Source organism: Calonectris borealis, chromosome 16, assembly GCF_964195595.1.
Source record: "Calonectris borealis chromosome 16, bCalBor7.hap1.2, whole genome shotgun sequence".
In the NCBI taxonomy this organism is placed as follows: domain Eukaryota; kingdom Metazoa; phylum Chordata; class Aves; order Procellariiformes; family Procellariidae; genus Calonectris; species Calonectris borealis.
In genome coordinates this window covers 9,351,464-9,369,866 of record NC_134327.1, presented here as the reverse complement: position 1 = coordinate 9,369,866, position 18,403 = coordinate 9,351,464, and the positions used below count along the sequence as shown (strand labels likewise).

General features: G+C 35.8%; 1 protein-coding gene across 1 annotated transcript in view; it reads right to left on the bottom strand.

Moving 5' to 3' along the window:
* VWA3A (von Willebrand factor A domain containing 3A) overlaps positions 1–18,403 on the bottom strand; it is a 37,125-nt gene that overhangs the window by 3,442 nt on the left and 15,280 nt on the right. The window contains exons 16-32 of the mRNA XM_075165166.1: positions 17,756–17,875; positions 16,803–16,877; positions 15,931–16,075; positions 14,733–14,931; positions 14,212–14,282; positions 12,505–12,663; positions 10,922–11,012; positions 9,720–9,830; positions 9,027–9,124; positions 8,720–8,872; positions 7,934–8,042; positions 7,031–7,175; positions 6,388–6,532; positions 5,189–5,340; positions 2,661–2,787; positions 1,954–2,051; positions 366–429 (exon numbers count right to left, since the gene is read on the bottom strand). Of these exons, the coding sequence (XP_075021267.1) occupies positions 366–429; positions 1,954–2,051; positions 2,661–2,787; positions 5,189–5,340; positions 6,388–6,532; positions 7,031–7,175; positions 7,934–8,042; positions 8,720–8,872; positions 9,027–9,124; positions 9,720–9,830; positions 10,922–11,012; positions 12,505–12,663; positions 14,212–14,282; positions 14,733–14,931; positions 15,931–16,075; positions 16,803–16,877; positions 17,756–17,875 (2,062 nt within the window). The remainder of the gene's footprint in view (positions 1–365; positions 430–1,953; positions 2,052–2,660; positions 2,788–5,188; positions 5,341–6,387; positions 6,533–7,030; positions 7,176–7,933; positions 8,043–8,719; positions 8,873–9,026; positions 9,125–9,719; positions 9,831–10,921; positions 11,013–12,504; positions 12,664–14,211; positions 14,283–14,732; positions 14,932–15,930; positions 16,076–16,802; positions 16,878–17,755; positions 17,876–18,403) is intronic.

Genomic DNA, 18,403 nt, shown 5'->3' with positions numbered 1-18,403 from the left:
ATTTAACGGATAAGTCATGCAGCTCGTGTAGCAATTGTTTTTACAGCCATTACACCTGGTCCTAACCCTCTAATGTGCTTAGCAGTTTGCTCTTAGAAAGAGTTAAACCATTAATAACTACAAATACACATCTGCCTTGCTCCTTTCACCCCAAACATAGTTCTTGTTGAACTGTTCTTTGTGTATATTAGGTTTTACTGTGGACCAGCTCAGCTAAGAACTAAAATCATTACAAATGTTTTCAACTTTGGAAAAAGTCACTGCTGAAAATTAATACATTTTACATTAGGCTTATGAAACATTATCCTTCTACTGAAATACGTGAACCACATGTAAAATATGATCTATTTGTGGTGACTATTTACCTGAGCACTTTTTTTAAAGCCTGAATTCTCCTTTTGGTTTATATTCCATTTTTGTAGTAATAACCTGTTTGAAAGAAAAACAAAACCCAAAAAATTACAGCAGTTTTTCATAGAGGCTTATAGTAGCTTTGTATCTCTGTTTAGCCATGATCTTGTGTAACAGAAAATATTTTCACTGAGGAGCTATAATGGATTTTAAAACTCTTTGCAAGTACTTTTGCCTACTATTATTATTGAAATGGCACTTTCTGGTTCTGGTTTGGCAGTTAGGAAGCGTAACAATGAAGAAACATACGGATCAATACAATTTAACTATCCTCCACTCCCTAGGCAGGTATCAAAGCTAGCTCTGAATGATACCAGAAGCGGCAGGGAATGGTGTGCCACCTGAGCCAATTCAGTTCACTGAGGTAGAGATGGGATGCAGTGCCAACATGGCTATGCTGCTTCCAGGAACTGACTTATCTCATTTGGAGTCCGCTGGGATACCTCTGCCTGGTGTCACATTGTACTGTTATATAACTGTTAACAGAAAAGGGAAAAAGAAACTTCACGTTGAGGGAGGATGCTGAAGAAAAGATGAGGAAGAGAAAAGAAAGGGAAACAAACCTGAAGAGTGTTGGCAGAACATTCTTATTCTATGGAGGGAAAAGGAAGCTGAAAATTACAGTAAAGAAGAAAAGAGGGGGAAGACACAGGACAAATTCTGGTGGGCCCAAGACTTAATAGGGAAAGGAAAAAGATTGAGAGTCAAATTATTTAGGAAAGCAGAAAAAGACTGAGATTGAGAGGAGAATGATTTTGTCAGATCCTCCAGTAAATCAGGAAATGTAAGAAGAATGAAGAGGAAGGCTTAGGGAATCTTCCCAGAAAAAGGCTAGTAGAAACTTTACAGGTCTTTAGAGGCAAAAAGAAAGGGAGACTGATGGTAACTTGAAAAGTAAATGGGTTGAGATGGGATTCTTTGAGAACAGAAGAAAGACCTCAAATTATTCCATGCAGAGAACATAATTCTAGCAGACAGAGAATGGATGACGATGCAGTTAGAGAAGTCAGGATGAGGTAGGATAGAAGGAGCCCATACAGATTTTGGAAAATAAAAGTAATTTGCATTTCTGAGCATGAAGTCATACTAAAGGAAGAGGTACTAAAAAGAACATTGCATCACATTAACAAGAGTGAATTTTCTCTTTTAATAATATACAAAAAGAGAAATACATTGATTTGGCAGATGACAGAACTCAGCAAAGAGAAGAACAACTTAATGTAATTTCTATTTGACATAAGAAATGGAGGGATGACAACTGAGAGAAAACAGCAGCCCTGAAGTTTAACACATTATTAGAAGCTGCTCAGATCCTTTACTATGATAGTAGCTAACTGTGTAAGACCTTAAAACTAAATCCCTCTGAAGCAGACAGCTTGCTTGCATGTCATTTTCCAAGCCTCAAAAAACTACCAAAACTGACAGTACAAGAAAAGAAAGAGCAATTCTTTTTTAAATAGCAGACACTGGAAGTCAGACATTCTTGTCTTGTTTTCATGAAATAAAAAAGCAATTATTGAAAGATTCTTGATAAATACTCACCTCAAAGATTTTGCCTGCTTTAAGAAACTTCTAGCTTTTGCTACTTCTTGAGTAAGTTTCTTTAAATCATCTCCTTCAAAGTAAGGGAAAACTGGATCCTGAAAACAGAATTAAAACATTCTACTTTAACTTGCACCTATTTATTATTTTCCATTTCTACCAATTTAATTAACTGACCCTAAACTCTAAATCTCCCTACTCCTATCTACTTGCAGAGAAGGTCTTGGTCTTACAAGGGGAGAGCAGAGCAACTCTGGATTGAATATGGTTCTGTTCACTAACATATTTTTCTGCTGTGGCAATCCCTGAGGTCTCCCACTGGAGCATTAAGGTGCTGAACACTGTATAAGGATTTTACAATTAGATAAAGGAAATACAACATGGTAAGGATAAGAAGGCACAGTAAAAGCTAAAGTTAGCTTAAAGCCCACAGTGTCCAGATACAAGATTTTTTTTGCTTCTCTTTCAAAAACTATATTGCATTGTATACTTCTTTCATGGGTTTGGTCACCTCACCAAGGCAGCTAGCAGAGAGGCAAAGCCAGATATTAAGATTTCTCCTTTCAGTTTCAGTGTGAAGTATCTTAGGAATCTTGTATCAATTTTTCTCATGATTTTTCTTTTTTAAATGTAGTTTGACTACTGATGAAGAACTAAGTTGAAATGAAACAAAACTAAACCTAACAAAACCAATCTATTTAACATACATCTTCATTATAAAGACCCTCTGTCAACATTCTGTGTGCTGCTAATTGTCCATCCACATCTCCAAAACCGCAATGGTAGCGCCCTCCTGTTTGGGAAGCAAGCTTCTTCAGAAATTCATTAGCTCCTCTGTTAACAACAAAGTAGTAAGTTACTTACGTAAATTATTTCTCTGAAAGCAACAACAATAGAAAAATAATTTCTAAGAATTCCTCAAAAAATATTACATTAAAACAAATAGTTCGGAGGACACTATTATAAACTTCTGTATCATTTCTAATTGTCAATTGCTAACGAAGAATATACACTGCTTAGCTGTCATAACCTCCAAAACCAGGCTATTTTTGGACAAGAGGTTCAGTGTAGCGATAGAATCAAAAAAAGAAACTGAACCAAGAAATCCAGAAGCCAGGCTGCCAGGTAAAGGGCCGTAATATTTTACACAGGGGAAGAAAACCAAAAGCTGGGAGACTCAATAAAGGGAAAGAACATTTTGTGCATGCCTCATACTTTATTCTCTTGCCTAAGCCTCTATTACTTGCCATTGTCCAATAAAAACCATTGGGATAACTGGTACAGTTGTAACTATATTCTTACTGCAAGTATGCTAAATCACACACTTTTACTGCCATTTATACATAATTTTAGAGTCCCGTCTCCCAAACACTAGCATTGCAAAGTCAAAAATAGCCATACATCCATTAATTTCAAGTAAGCTGCAAGGATTGATTCCATTCTAGAACTGGACACTAACATCTCCACAACTAACTAGGAGATTTCTTTGAAAGGAAGCAGTAGATTTTGCTTCAGAGTAACTTGTAGTCAGAAGTGACATCTTTCTCCCTTATTAGCAGATTTCCTTAACAGACAGTTATTGGCTACTGACCAGTTAACTAAATAATATGCAAATAAATTAACTCAAAATATTAACATAAATATTTTCATAAATACTTAAAGATTGCTTTTTCAACTTAGAACCAATAATTCAAAGTTTTTAGCATAAAGGAAGATAAATAAAAGCTTACAAAATAACACTCGCTTCCTGTCAAACCTCATTTCCAAAATCAGAAAGACCACAGACTATGTATCAAGAGGTGTACTGCTTCTCCCCTTAATGACTAGAAAAATTACATCCAAACTAACTGTCGTCTTTTGAGGGATTTAGCTTTAAGGTCTATTAGCTACCATAGCAGTATAGGAGGCCAATTTAATTTGGAGCAGTAATGGAGTTTTGAAGCAAATCCCCCAATTATTTTTGTCAACCACATGTTGGTTTGGCTCTCACAGTAGCTCTGTTGTGTGCAAACTATACTCCTTTAGTAGGAGACTAATCTAGAAACTCCAGACCACATATGCTCTCAACATGTTATCAGGTATTAGAGTGATTGTACTACCACATTCTCCAGTATACACCTAGCAGACATGCCCACAGATGACTCCTGAAACATCCAGAACTCTGAAAACACCCTGAAGCTCTACAGAATGGTCCAAGCATCGTGGTTTTGCCCTATTTTCTCATGACTATCAACTCTCAGACTTCCTTGAGATTCTGCTGGTCTTTCCTCATCCATCCTCACTCCTGCTTTGAAGTCTTTTGCGTTTCCTATGACGATATTTTCTGTTGCATGTTCACCTTCCTGAACATTTTATTTCTTCTGCTTTTTAATCTCTTTTTACAGCTCTATTCCATTGCTGTGGCAACATCCATCCCACAGTTCAGCAGGATGCAACCTGTTCAGCAGAAACAATACTGCTTGTCAGTTTGTGCTATGAGAGGGTCAAAAATTTCTCATGACAGCTGGATAACCCAACGGCATTATCCAGAAGTTATTAACCTCATGACTACCACTGGGACAGGAGGGTTGGCAGGCAATGCTGCATTCAATTCAAGAATACAAAGGCTGAGTTCTTGAAGACCTGGGACAACTACTGCATTTTGAGGTGGCAGAGTGGACATGCACTTGTTCTAGAAACCTTGAAGAGCTGGTGGCCTCTTTGGCTATCTGCTCCCTGCGTCACACAGCCACAGCCATGAATGAGAATCTAGAGGAGCGCATACTTTTTGATATTGTCCCATGGTCCCCAATTCTAGACTATGCAAAGATCCCTGAAAAGGAACATCCAGAGATATATCTTTAACCCACATCCCACCATGGCTGGCATTAGCACTTTCCTAGTGCTTCTGATTCGAGTCCAGGTAAGTGTATTAACTTTTTATGCCTCTATAGGGATGTGTATATGACAGACCTACAGGAAAGACCTCAGTGCTGCAGACTAGTGATGCGTATCACTTTTCTGTGTGCGTGAAGGCAACTCTCTCAAGGACATAAGCTGTGGGAGATGTAGGCCTTGTGGCAATTACCTGTGTCAGAACAGCCTTTCCAGTTCCCACATGTATGAATGTCTAGCTCAACCCTAGTGTTCAGTGAACTAAGCACATGGCACATTTTAGTAACACAGCCTTTTGACAATAAATAAACTAGTAATTTTAAAGACTTTTTTGTTGTTGTTCTTTCAAAGTATCATATACCTGTCTGTACGGCTAAAAGAAATGGTGTGGATTTTAATATCTTGTTTCTTTCTCAGTCTTTCAATTTCTTTCAAAATCAGACTGCAACTGGTGTCTGGTTTTCCATCAGTCAATACATACAGTGCCTCTATACCTTGGAAACTGAGAGCCTTCTGAAAAGCAGAAAATAAGCTTAAATAATTAATACATTTATACGAAAAGTTATACTCCAGAATGAAAACACTATTCCAATGATTTAAGATAGCTTTATATTTACCACATCATTAATCAAGTTAGTATTGTCTTTTCTTTTTCACTAAGTATGAAAGAGATCAAGGACATAAATTTGAAAAATAAATAAGTAGATAATTTGTAGCATAAGGCAATATATTCATAAGCAGGGCATCACCAAAAACTGACTCACTGAAATAAGCAAATTAACTGATTTTGGAGAACTGCGGACAGAAGATTTTTACATCACATTTTGTGGGAGTTAAAGATGCTTAATGTCTGAAAATGAGGCTCAGTAGGACTTGGTCTTTTTGTATTATGAAAACTTGCTACGGTAATTGACTCAGTGGACATCATGCCTTATAGTTCTACTGGACTTGATTCACCATGAATTCCATAAAATTTATAAGGAGATTCTGCAAGGGTGTCTAGAGCAAGAATAATTCATTTAAGGCAACATTTATTTTTTGATTTAAATTTTAAATCTCATGAAATTGCAAGTTTTTTCAGTTTCTGTTTAAATTATTATTACTAGTTAACTTCTACACCAAGAATTTTTATAGGAAAAAAGTTTCTTCACCTGTTACTGAAGTTCAAGACTTGTACTCAATGCCCGTGTGATTCCAACAAACACTGCTTTTTTAAAATCCCTGTTTGGCTCAGAGCAAATATATCACAGCCGCAGTTGTACATAAGCATCATTTGGAGCAACGGGCTATTTTCTCTCTCCAGAATTCTTTGAACACAAATATTAATGCAACTATTGATATTTCACATTTTTCTTAAGCTCAGTATGAGCAATGAATTCTAGTATCTATGAGCCCTGGAGACAGGAACAGTGGTTTGATTCCAGATCTGTTCAATTTTTTGCATATAAAAATGTTGTACGCTTTGACCAAATAATTTTCCTAAAACATTATCAGTCAGATGGAAGTGTTTTATCACAAGACATGATGTCTTCTCCAAAATGTGGTACACAATTTACTTACCTGTAAAGCCATAAGGATGCATGTATTACCATAAGCGTGGAATTTGGACACCCACTGCACAGCATCATGACACATTTTATCAGTTGCTTCTACAAGACACTCCTTCCAACTCTCTGTTTTTTCTGCAAATCTCAGCAAGTTAAACCTAAGGAGGAAGATGGCCCACAACATTTAACCCAACCAATACTATCAGTCACTTCGGATAAGCCAGTTTTGAAATAAATAAAAAAACCAAACCAAACCCAAAACCAAACCCAATTAAAAAAAAAACACAAAAACAAAACCAAAAAAAACCAAAACAAAAAACCAAAACCAAGAGCCTAATATTGGAATAAGGTCTTCAGCTTTGGAAGAGTCAGAAAGCATATCTCACTCTGCATGAACAGAAAATCTATGGAAATACTGAGCCCAAAAGGATAAACAGCATCAGCCTACAGCAAATGAGGCTCAAATTTTGGAGAGCTGAGAATTAAAAGTTGGTTAAAAAGAACAGAAAGAGCAGTTCATGTTACATGCATATTATGCACTAACATATAATAATTACTTGTATTGTGTTTCAGTACTGTATTATTTGTCATTATTAAGTAATCTTATTACATAATAATTAGTGCAGATTTCAGTCTTTATCAGTAGTTCATCATACCTGACTTCATTTTTTCTCAGCTGTTCCCAGATAAGGGAGGCAAGTTCTTTTGCGATATGTGGCAAATATGGGTCCATCGAACCAGATGTATCAATCAAAACACAGACATTTGCTTCTAAAATGGTACCAAACAATCTTCGGCTTCCTGGGCCAGAACATTAAAACTAATTAAGTGTCATTACATAAGCTTATTTTACTGAACATATGATTTTATTGAGCATACTGTAAAATCTTCAGTCTTTAGGGGTTATTCTGGGCACATTTCTACATAATAAATTCTAATCTGTGTGGAAAGTAGGTAGTTCAAAGGTTAATAATAGAAAAGTCTTCTGCCATTTCAAATGTAGCACTACCAAGCATTAATTACTAGCCAATTATAGCAACTTGCATTAAACAATTTGTAGCTCCTGCTTTACAATCCAGCAAAAAAATTAAACTGTTTCCCAACAAAGATCTTTATGAGCAACAGAGGGATAAAAATACTTTTCACCAGCAGTGATGCTGAACTTCTAAACAGGACACATTCTTAGCAAAAGAAACAGAAAAACTAATTTTGCTTGTATATGTTATTGTATATATTCTGTTGATAGAAAGCTTCCGACACCAGGAACCTTGTATTCATGAACACAACATACAAAAAGGAAAAACTTACATCACAGCCCTAATTATTTCACAGCAAGCTAGATGTTTATCAGCTATACTGATATTGATGCTGAATTATCTTGTATTCTTATTTTATTGTCATAAAAATACTTTTTAAAATTTCAATGAAATACAAACCAGATGACCTTTATTCATATTTGAGGTCTAGATTTATGTTCAGATCTATTCTATTAGAAATAATAGACAAGAAGGTTTTAAGTATAAGTTGTGCTTTATAGAAAAACAGATGCACACCAATACCTGACAGAAGCCACTGTATTCTTTGTATATAGCGCTGCAACACTTTCTCCAGTTGTTCAGTATAGATTTCCAGTTCTTTAGATTGAAACTGCAGATGTTTCACAACCCCCTGGAACAATTCAGTTTGTACAAGAGCATATTACTTCAGGAGATTTGAGCTCAGCTGCTATATATGCAATGTCTGCATTAGAAATCAGGGAGATGAGGTTTTTTGTCTTTAGCTCTATGAAATAGTGTAAGAAAATTTTTGCAACTCTGTTGCTACTAAATAACTGTTTACCGAAATTAGGAATCCCTAGATCTCATCTTAGCAAGTTGTGCTGGGCAACAAAATTATATAATTTGACTGGACAGGTGCATCTGTTGTATTGTTTCTGACAGTTTTATAGATATAATAGAGCAATAATATCCTGGACTTAACTTTCTATGCTTCTCTCTAGTCATTACACAAACCAAAACAATCAAGATCCAACATTTTCCCACTTCCGACTGACACATGATTTTTAAAAGCTTTACTTAAAATTTTAAAATTATTTTTCACACTGTACGAGCAGAGGAGATGCTATACATTCTAAAGATCCCATGCAGTTTGTACTTCAAACATACTAAAATTTTTTTGTGGTGAATAAAAGACCTTTCTAATAGAAGGATGATTTCGAAAGAACAACAGGGAATAGTGGAGGGAACATCACACTACCAAGCCACAAACATTCATCAACATGAATTTTCTTAAACAAATACAAAGCCTTTCAATGATGTAGGTATATGACATCTGCAAAAGCTTACATTGATTTCTACGCTAGGGAAGATAGTACAGTATTTTGCCGATACGTTCTTGTGCAGCGACTCCACAGTTTTCTTCTGGTGAGTACAGCCTGGACCAAACATCAGTCTGGGCAATTCCAGTTTAAGCTTTTTAATACCGTACTTGGTCAGCCACTTGCAAGACAAACAAATGGAGCAATATTTAATATTAGGTTAATATTAGAACAGTTTAGGTAATAATACATTGTACAGAATCATAATTAACGTGTTCACATTAATTCATATGGATAATTCTAAAATGTCAATTTATTGGTAAGGAGCAAAATACCTCTTTGCTTGAACAGATTTCCTCCTTTTTTGGCAATGTAATGGAGGGAACAAACTTTCTTATGCACATTATCTTTGGATACTTTCTGCATACTGTACCTAGTTAAGAAAATGAACAAAGTAATATTGGGAGCCCTAGGTTTAAATCATAGCCCTTTTGAATCACGTATGACTGTTGATTAAAAAAAAACCCAAACAAAAAAAACCCCAAAACCCACAGACTAGCACTTCATACACAATTCCATATTTAAAAAAAATGTAAAGTTTCTATATATCAAAGTACTTAAAAATAACTTATTTTTAAAAATTGTCACCTTCAAAAAATCCCAAACCAAATCTTCTGTAAACAACTAAACCATGACGACAGCATTTTTCCTTAGAGCATCTTTGACCAAAAGATCCCAAAGGACTTTACAAAAACAAACCACCCCAACCCCTAAACAAAAAAACCCCAAACACCCCAAAAAAACCCAAAAACCAAAACAAAAAGTGCTGAAGAGTGCCAAAGAGAGCCACCTCCCCCAAAAGAACCAAACACCAGACCAAAAAACCCCACCACTATTTGATAAGTGAAACTCAGTTCCACTCATCATTTAAAGCACACAGATTATCAGTGACTTAATATCCTAACAGTTTTATAATAAAAATGCTGATAACAAAAAAGCTTTACCCATCACATCCTGATAACACGTACCCACATTTCTTCCTTTATCAGTGTAAAATACTGACATAGAAAACTCTGGCTGCTTCCTTGGTTTATGCTTTCTTTTATTTTCAGTCTGAGGCCATTCTTTCATTGTTTGTGCTACAAAAAAAAAAAAAAAAAAAGATGTTGACTTACTCCAGCTAGATAAAACTCTTTCATGCAACCCTGTTCTTCAGTTCATAGCTTCCTATTGCCACAATGATAAATAGTTAATTTTCTTAGATACTGGTTAAGAAAAATCCGTATTGTAGAACTACTTATGCTACTTTCATAGAAATGGAACCAAAACCTTTACAAATTTATAAATTACCATCAGGAAGAATGTCATAGGGCATAATTTGAAAAGATTGGGGGTTTAGAATAAGCATTACATTTGTTGGAAAAGCCAATTAATATTGTACAAAGCACCTCATATGCAAATATGAATCCAGATTTGTAAACACTGCTACATATCAACAATCTAATTTCAATAAATCAGTAGATTTCAAGACTCAAATTTAATGCAAAAATAAAAAAACAATTTTCCAGATGTTAGCAAAGATGCAAAGAAAAAACACAGGAAAATTACAAAAATGGAGGAGAAAGGAATTGGACTTTAAGGGACCAACAGTGACTGGAATCAATGGCTGTTCCATACACCAGGAGCAGTTGCAAGAGTCAGCACTTCAGATCACGACACAAATGTCAGGTTATTTTCCTTCATTACTGGATCATAAATAAATGAAGTGGAACAGCATACTCATAAGAATGGGATCTAACAGTATTAGCAGAAATATATATATTGAACTAATAACACAGTAAGTCTCTGAATTGTTGAGCCTTTGAAAAAAAAAATGGAGTATGAATTGAAACCCAAGAGAATTGAGGCTCTAATTACGGCTTCAGGCATGGGATAAAGCGGGGCTCTACTTTCTACCACACAAATTTGACATTTCCTGATATAGGACGGGTATTCAATCATATGACCTGGAAATAGTTACACAGCTGTGCAGTGTTCCTTCCTCTCACAAGAAAGCTAGATACATTACAGCTGAAACTTATACCAAAGTAATTTCAAAACAATCACAATGTTTTCTATCAGTCTGATTAAAGATGAAAATTGCAAGTGTTTCTAAAACTTAAAACTCTGATTTAATATTTTCTTTTAACCCAAAGAAACTGAAGACAAAAAGCCTCTAATCCATACAGACCTGGTGGAATTTCTGCTTTGGCACTAGTAGGACGCCATGCCAGTACTCTTATGGAAGCATTTCTCTCTGCACCATGGTTGTCTTTAATATACTGTAAGCACATATAATAAAAAAAAAAAAAAAAAAAGAAATTTGTGTTGGATCATAACTGCGTTATTCAAAACTGGAACTATCCTTCATTATTCTATAATTCCTGTTTTACTCTGGCTCTTCTAACAATTCAGCAGATTGCCATGATGACTTGTTAATTTGCGATTTCTTGCTAGGTTAAGTAACTTTAATTCCTCTGTTTTAATTATCTTGCCAATTTCATCTGCTGCCATAAAACTAAAGACTAACATCTACAGGCAGACGAGTTTGGACCATTTCTGCCACTTGAAGGAGCAGTCTAGTATGGTAATAGCACTGTTTTATAGGATATAGTATATAGTGTTTTCCTCAGAGTTTTATTGAATATTGGAAACCTAGTGCTGACAACAGTAATTTTTCCTTTAGGTATGGCTCAACCCTCTAGGGGCTGAGCAGTCTGCTAAACAACACGAACACTTGTTTAACCCTATTGTAGGGTCAGACTTTTGCTGTGACTCAGAGCCTTTAAGTAACTGACATCTAATTTAACATACAGCTCTACTATAAATACCACCAAACATCCACAGACAAACCTGTACCAGTTTTCGACAAGTTTAATCCCTATAAAATTATGCTATGTAGTCATATCTCTGAGTGATTACTTTTTTCCTGCATTTGTGAAGAGGTGTTGAGAATATATTGGTTTTGATAAAATAGCATGGAAGACCTGTTTGAGCTTACCTACAAAGGTCTTTGCAACATGACCATACCTACACTTAAGAGTGCCATTCCCATTTCAAAGACGAGACCTGAAAATTCCAGGTCAAAAGTTAACTCCATCCGTTGCAATAGGCAGTTCTGTATCTAGTCATTTATACACCAAAGTGGTAAGCACTGGCACTGGCCATTTATGTATATTACAGATTTGCACACCCACTCAAAACAGATGCATATGCAGCCAAAATTAACAAGGAAAACATTAACAAAATCCCAAAGGACTCAGTAGTGTAACTCCATGGAAATAAGCACAGCGGGCAGGAAACAAATCCTGAATCCTATTTCTTGTTTTATGCTGGCTCTCTGTGTGGCCAAAGACATGCTACTCAGCTGCAGCTGTCTCATCTGTAAATGAGCAGGATACTATAGAATTCAGTACTTGCTAGAAAGACTTGTAAAGTAGACGTAACTTGGTAAAGCACATTTCTGCTTTGCCTTTGCTTTCATTAAACACTAAATTTTTAAGGTCAGAGGAGGGATTATTTTGACAATTTTAGACACTACAATGTGGTTCTATTATAATTAATTACTTAGCAGGAGTTAGTAAGATGTACTTTTTTGTTTATATAGCATTTTGAATGCAAATTAAAATGTAAATTCAGAGTACTATCACAGCGCTGTTTTACTTCCTTCAAATTTTCAGCCTGAGCACTTCTCTCACAAAGAGCAGCATCTGATAGTTGGGTAGGATCTCTAATTAAAACACATAGCATCTTAAAAATGGGACCATTTCAAACCATTCTAGCCCGAGTCAGAGCTGTGGGTTTAGGAGGTGGCAACTTCTGTGGCCTTCTTTTCTCTTTCTTGGTAAACACGTTTGAGTCTCCTTCTGGTATAAATGGATTAACAGACTGATTTACTGAACGTTGCTTCAAGGATTCCACTAGGAATGCACACTGAAATGGAAGTTCACATCGTTTAGTAATTCATATATGTGAAATTTAAGTAAATGACATTTCAAAGACAGGCATTCTGTATTTATTACTTCAATAATAAATAAAATTCATCCCAAATTTATTAATCCGGTAATGCTTATGTCCTGGTTTCATCTGGGATAAAGTTAAATTTTTTTCTAGTGCTGTGTTTTGGATTTAGTATGAGAAGAATGTTGATAACACACTGATGTTTTCAGTTGTTGCTAAGTAGCCTATCAAGGACAGCTTCCATGCCCTACCAAGCAGAGGCTGGGAGGAGGGAGTATAGCTGGGACAGCTGGCCCAGCTGGCCAATGGGGTATTCCATACCATGTCACGTCATGCTGAGTATATGAATGATAGGCATGATCCAGGAAGTAGCGATCGCTACTTGGTTATTGGTCAGCGTGGGTGGTGAGCAATTGCATTGTGCATCATTCATTTTGTATATTTTATCATTATCATCATCATTATTATTATTATTTTCCCTTTTCTGTTCTATTAAACTGTCTTTATCTCAACCCACGAGTTTTTCTCACTCCTACCCTTCTGATTCTCTCCCTGTCCCACCGAGGGGGGGGAGTGAGCGAGCGGCTGTGCGGAGTTTGGCTGCCTGCCAGGTTAAACCATGACACTTAACACCTCTAACTGAATAGAAACCCCTTTGTGCTGGGCTCACTCAAACACATACAAGGGAAATCCTCCTTGCTCTGAGCAAACATTCTAAAAGAAAAGGCAACAGTATGCATACCAAGACCAGAACAAATTGGAAGACGATGAACCAAGAATATGCAACTATTAAATGATAACAAAATATTTTAAGATCCCATTGAATATCCACCAACTCTTCTTTTTAAAAATACTTTTGTGACTCGGACTTGCATGCAACAAGGTGCTCAGATCCCTCGACATATATCTTACTGCATATATCTTTCTAATCACACTTTTGTAAGAAGCAACAACTGTACTGCCAGGCTGGCTATATTGCCTCTTTGTTAGATATATTTGGAAAAAGTCATGTGCATGTAATATGGAGAGATATGGTCTACTTCTACATCCTTAGTACACTTCAAAAACCAATTGTTTTAGAATTGGACAAATGTAGTGTGCCAATGACAACCCCTCCCTCCACTGTGACTTATAGAAACATAATATAATGTATTTGTTATATAATATATATAATTTTTTAATATATTTATTTGTATATATATAATTATAACGAACAATTAATTCTACTTGAGAAGAATTCATCATAGGATTGGCAACAAAAAGAAGAATCACTTCAATTGTAAACTCCCTGTATTTCATAAGGAATCATGGCCACTCCGACACCAATCACTGCAGTGCTATTGTACAACTGCTTTCTAGTCCGTATTCACTCTATGGTGACTATTCTCACACTCTAGAGCATTCCTGCCCATCTTACAAGGATTTTCATTTTGTCTAGTCTTCTGTATTGTCAGCTAATAAACACTGTTGAATTTTTTTCTGAAGAAAAACATAACTTAAAAAGATACAGATTATTCATACCTTTTGGGAGTAGTTGTTTGCTTTTTCCATTTCAGACAAAATAAGAGAGATATCATCACTTTCAAAAATACCTAATAATCAAGTATATGCTAATCAGTGTGGGGTTAGTAAGTGTACAAAATACATCTTTTTTAAAAGTGTACAACAATTTGTAGAGCACGCCAAATATCAATGAAAAGAATCAAAAAGCCTTTGTTTCCTGTATGCCAGCCAGTCTGGATATCCTACATGAGTAACTATATTTTAAATGTGCATCTTTAAAATATCTAGCAGAAAACAGTGAATTCAAATTGGGGGGGGGGGGAGGGGAAATCAAATTCCTGAATTAGGGCTGCATTATAATATTCTGCAATACAACTGAAAGCCTTAATCAAACTAGGACCTCTGTTTTTATCTCAGTGCTAGTATCGCATTATCACATCCCAAAAACTAATTTCTTGATTTGGGGAGGAAAAAAAAAATGAATAAATACTATTTAATTAATGAAAAAGAAGTATGTGCTGATTTTCCTTTTCACATACCTGCTTCTCCAAACCAATGAAATCTTCCATTGGCTGCCTGTACTATTTCTTTAAAAGCAATGGCAGTTTCAGTTGGGTTAGCATAGCGGGCTGGAATAATCCCATTGGAATCAACATCCTCCATTACACTAAACAGACAGACATGAAGCTGCAAATCAAAACCTCTGCAAACCTCAGCCACATAAGCACTGATTGTGTGCTGCAAGACAGAGAAGAAAAAAGAAAAAAAAAAAAAGAAAAAAAAAATCAGTAGTGACCCTCTACCTCAGACGAGCTTCCATCTACTCCACTGGTTCCTGAAACTGATGTACAAACATTCCCAACCTGAGCAATGCAGTACAGGAACATACCCTGAGTAGCTGAATGCCTCCTCAAATCACGCATATACACAAAAACTGTCACTATTACTAGTGACAATGGCAACAGCATTGCTGCAGCCACAAAGTGAGATTGGGGTAGCTATAGGAATCAAGGACACAAGGTCATGGACTTCAAGGTAGCCATGCACTGAAGCAAAGAAGTAAGGATGGAACTATTCATTTGCCTTTTTGTACGTATCCTTCGTTTTCTTGTTATCTATGTGGGCTTTTAATGATTTCCTAGGTTTGCCCAGAATTTCCAGAAGTTTGGTAACAAAAGCAAGAGACAACCTACTGTGCACGCATGGTTATTCCAGCTGGATTACCATATGTTCAGAAACTCTAGGCTGTGCACGTGGCTTAACAGCCACAGAGCATATGCACTATGAACATATATCCAAGCAATGGATTATTGTTATTAAAAAAAGGAGCTGTCTCTACATAGTGTACTATGGAGTTCCACCACAAAAATCATTTGTGTCTTTGTTCCCATGAGTTATAAAGAAATGATATCATATAAAAAATTGGAGTTGGTTTGTCCAAACTCAGAAATTTGCAGTGAAATGATGGCCAGAGCTGGAGTGGGAAAGGAATCCTAAAAACACCTCTTGAATTTTCTATGATTCACACATTATTAATAATTGCTACCTCCAACACACGAACAGCAATTGCAGAAATGGAAGTTTGAGATCCTGATAGTTGTGCTGACTTAGATATGTAAAGGAGAGATATTCTGCCAACAAGCTATGGTGACTAGCCAAAAGGAAAAAAAAAAAAAAGTTGAGATTAATTCTGATAGGAACTTACAGAAAAGTTGCAAAACCTGTGATGATACATACTGTTTCCTGATCAGGTATTCCAGTAGTCAGCAGGTAAAGTCCTTGTGATTTGTGTTTATCTTTGTCTTTGAAGTCTACTTCCACAGCTCTCCTAAGAGCACTCATGAAATTTCTACTCCCTTTGCACTGCAACCTCAACACCCACCTAAAAGATGATGTTTACAGTTCAAAGAATGAAGCAACAAAAGCTTTTGTTTCTGCGTAAAGCAATAAAGAGAACTAAGAATCTTAAATAACACTGCACTGGAGTCTAAAATTTTTGACAATAACAGGCAGCAAAAACAGATTATATAATGACTCAAATTCTTTGTTCTAGCTTCTGTAATGCCACCATGGCAAACTAGTTTTTAAAATAAGATTCAGAGCATACAGATGAAAGAATTCTCTCTTAATTCTATGTAGAAAAATTGTAATATAGTAGAACTTACAGGAATAAAAATGAAACCACAGAGGTATAATGAAACCACTGAGGGTGTGACTGCACAAACAGAAATCTGGGATTTCTTTCCAGTGTGTGTGGGGAAAAAACATAGTTTAGCTTTCACATCCCAGTTGAATTTGAAGCAGTTTTCAATTCTTCATGTAACCTGTGCATTTCTTACACAGACACTTCTATATCTGCGCACATATATATTCTGCATACATATACAAAGTCACTAGGACATATTAAACTTTATAATGCTGTTTTCACAACAAACCGTCACGAACAATCAGTGTAGAACAGTTCATGGCAAACTATTTTTGTGATATGATAAATTTATCAATTTTGTAAATTGTTCACAATGCTGTTTAAATCTGTTTCTCTGTGCTATCTGTTTCATGGTACCTACAATCACTTAATTCAGATGTATGAGAAAGTAATTTGATCCTACCTCCAAGCATTTTTTAAGTTTTCTGGTTGGGAAGGAACCAGTTCCAGCTGCCAAGGCACAACATCACTCCCAAAACTTTAATGGAAAGGTAACAGCAATTAATTTTCAGACTACGTTTTAGAACAAACAAAAAACTGAATAAATTCACTGAAAAATAAAAATCTGATTTGGGGTATTACAGATGTAAAATTGCCTGATGCTAACTATTTTCTGTTTCAAACAATTTAATTATTCACATTTAGCCATCACTCAGGGGTTGTCAGATTTTCAGAGTAGGGTCAGACTACCTTTTTCTTTCCTAAACAGGATACTGGTAAAAGCTCAGTGGAATGATTGCAAGAAAACAACCCCAACCATCAGATGCTGCCTGTATCTCTCTTGTGAAGTAACAGCTCTGCTCTCCCACCAGGTTTGGAACTCCATGAGCTGCTGTCTCTTGCTTTTACCTGCCATTCAGAAACCTGCCCAGCTGCTGTTCAGCAGCTGTGCCATACATTTCTGACTACCAGTGTTGAGTACAAAATTTTAGCACTATTACATATTAAAAAAAGTATTGGAGTTACTGTAAAATTTAAAGGCTGTTCTCAGTTATGGTACCTGAGACATCTCCAGAATCCTCTTCCAGTAAAAGTTTCTGACATGTGAACTGATACTATGATATTATGAACAATATAGCAGAGGAAGAGAATTTGTTGCAGGTATGATGCAATCAGTTTCAGTGAGCCTCACCCAAACCAGTGATTTTTAATTATTAATCTGGTCTCTGTACATCTGATCCATACACCTACCCAAAAACAATAAATCAGTGCTACTCTTGCAATTACTTAATCATAAAATGTTAAATACAATTAAAAAATCTAAAATATACCCATTAGTAACTACAATCTCTCAGCATACTTCTTTCATTGCAATGCGTTACAACTATTTCAAAAAAATCTTAAATAATTGCTTACGCTATAATATTGAAGTAATCCTTATTTGACATTTGTTCCTCAAGTAAAAGCCGCAAAGAATGTTGGATATGGATGATGTACATGGAGTTTGTCACTGATATATCAACAAGTATAACCACCCTATATAAGAAACATGTTATTCATCAAAAAAAAAAAATCTATTTAGTTACATATTCTTATCTTCCCTGTACTCTAACTCACCAGGGAAAGTATCTTCTAGATATGTATCAAAATGTATAAACACTGAGTCTATTTAAAACAAAAATCTGCAAAACATAAGGTGAGGTTTTAAAAAAATAGTATCAATAATGGAAAAGTCTATCTTTCTTAAGCTATGCAGTAATCAGGGTACCGGCACATGTAGTACCATAATGGCTGTTGAAATCTAAACAGGTCCTCTTCCTTCTCTGTACTTGAATATCCAAAATACATCTGAAAAGTGTGGCTTACTTGCTAGATAAGTCAAATTTAAGGGTCTCATTCTATCTCATGGAAATTGCAGTTTTGTGTTGACTGATGATCACTGGATTCAGTAAATTCACTGGATTATTAAAAAAGCTGAATATCAGTATCTGTTTTCAAAAGTGGATTGCTTACACTGGTCATATCTGCAACTGTTGTCTCCACATCTGACTATTTTCTGCTCTG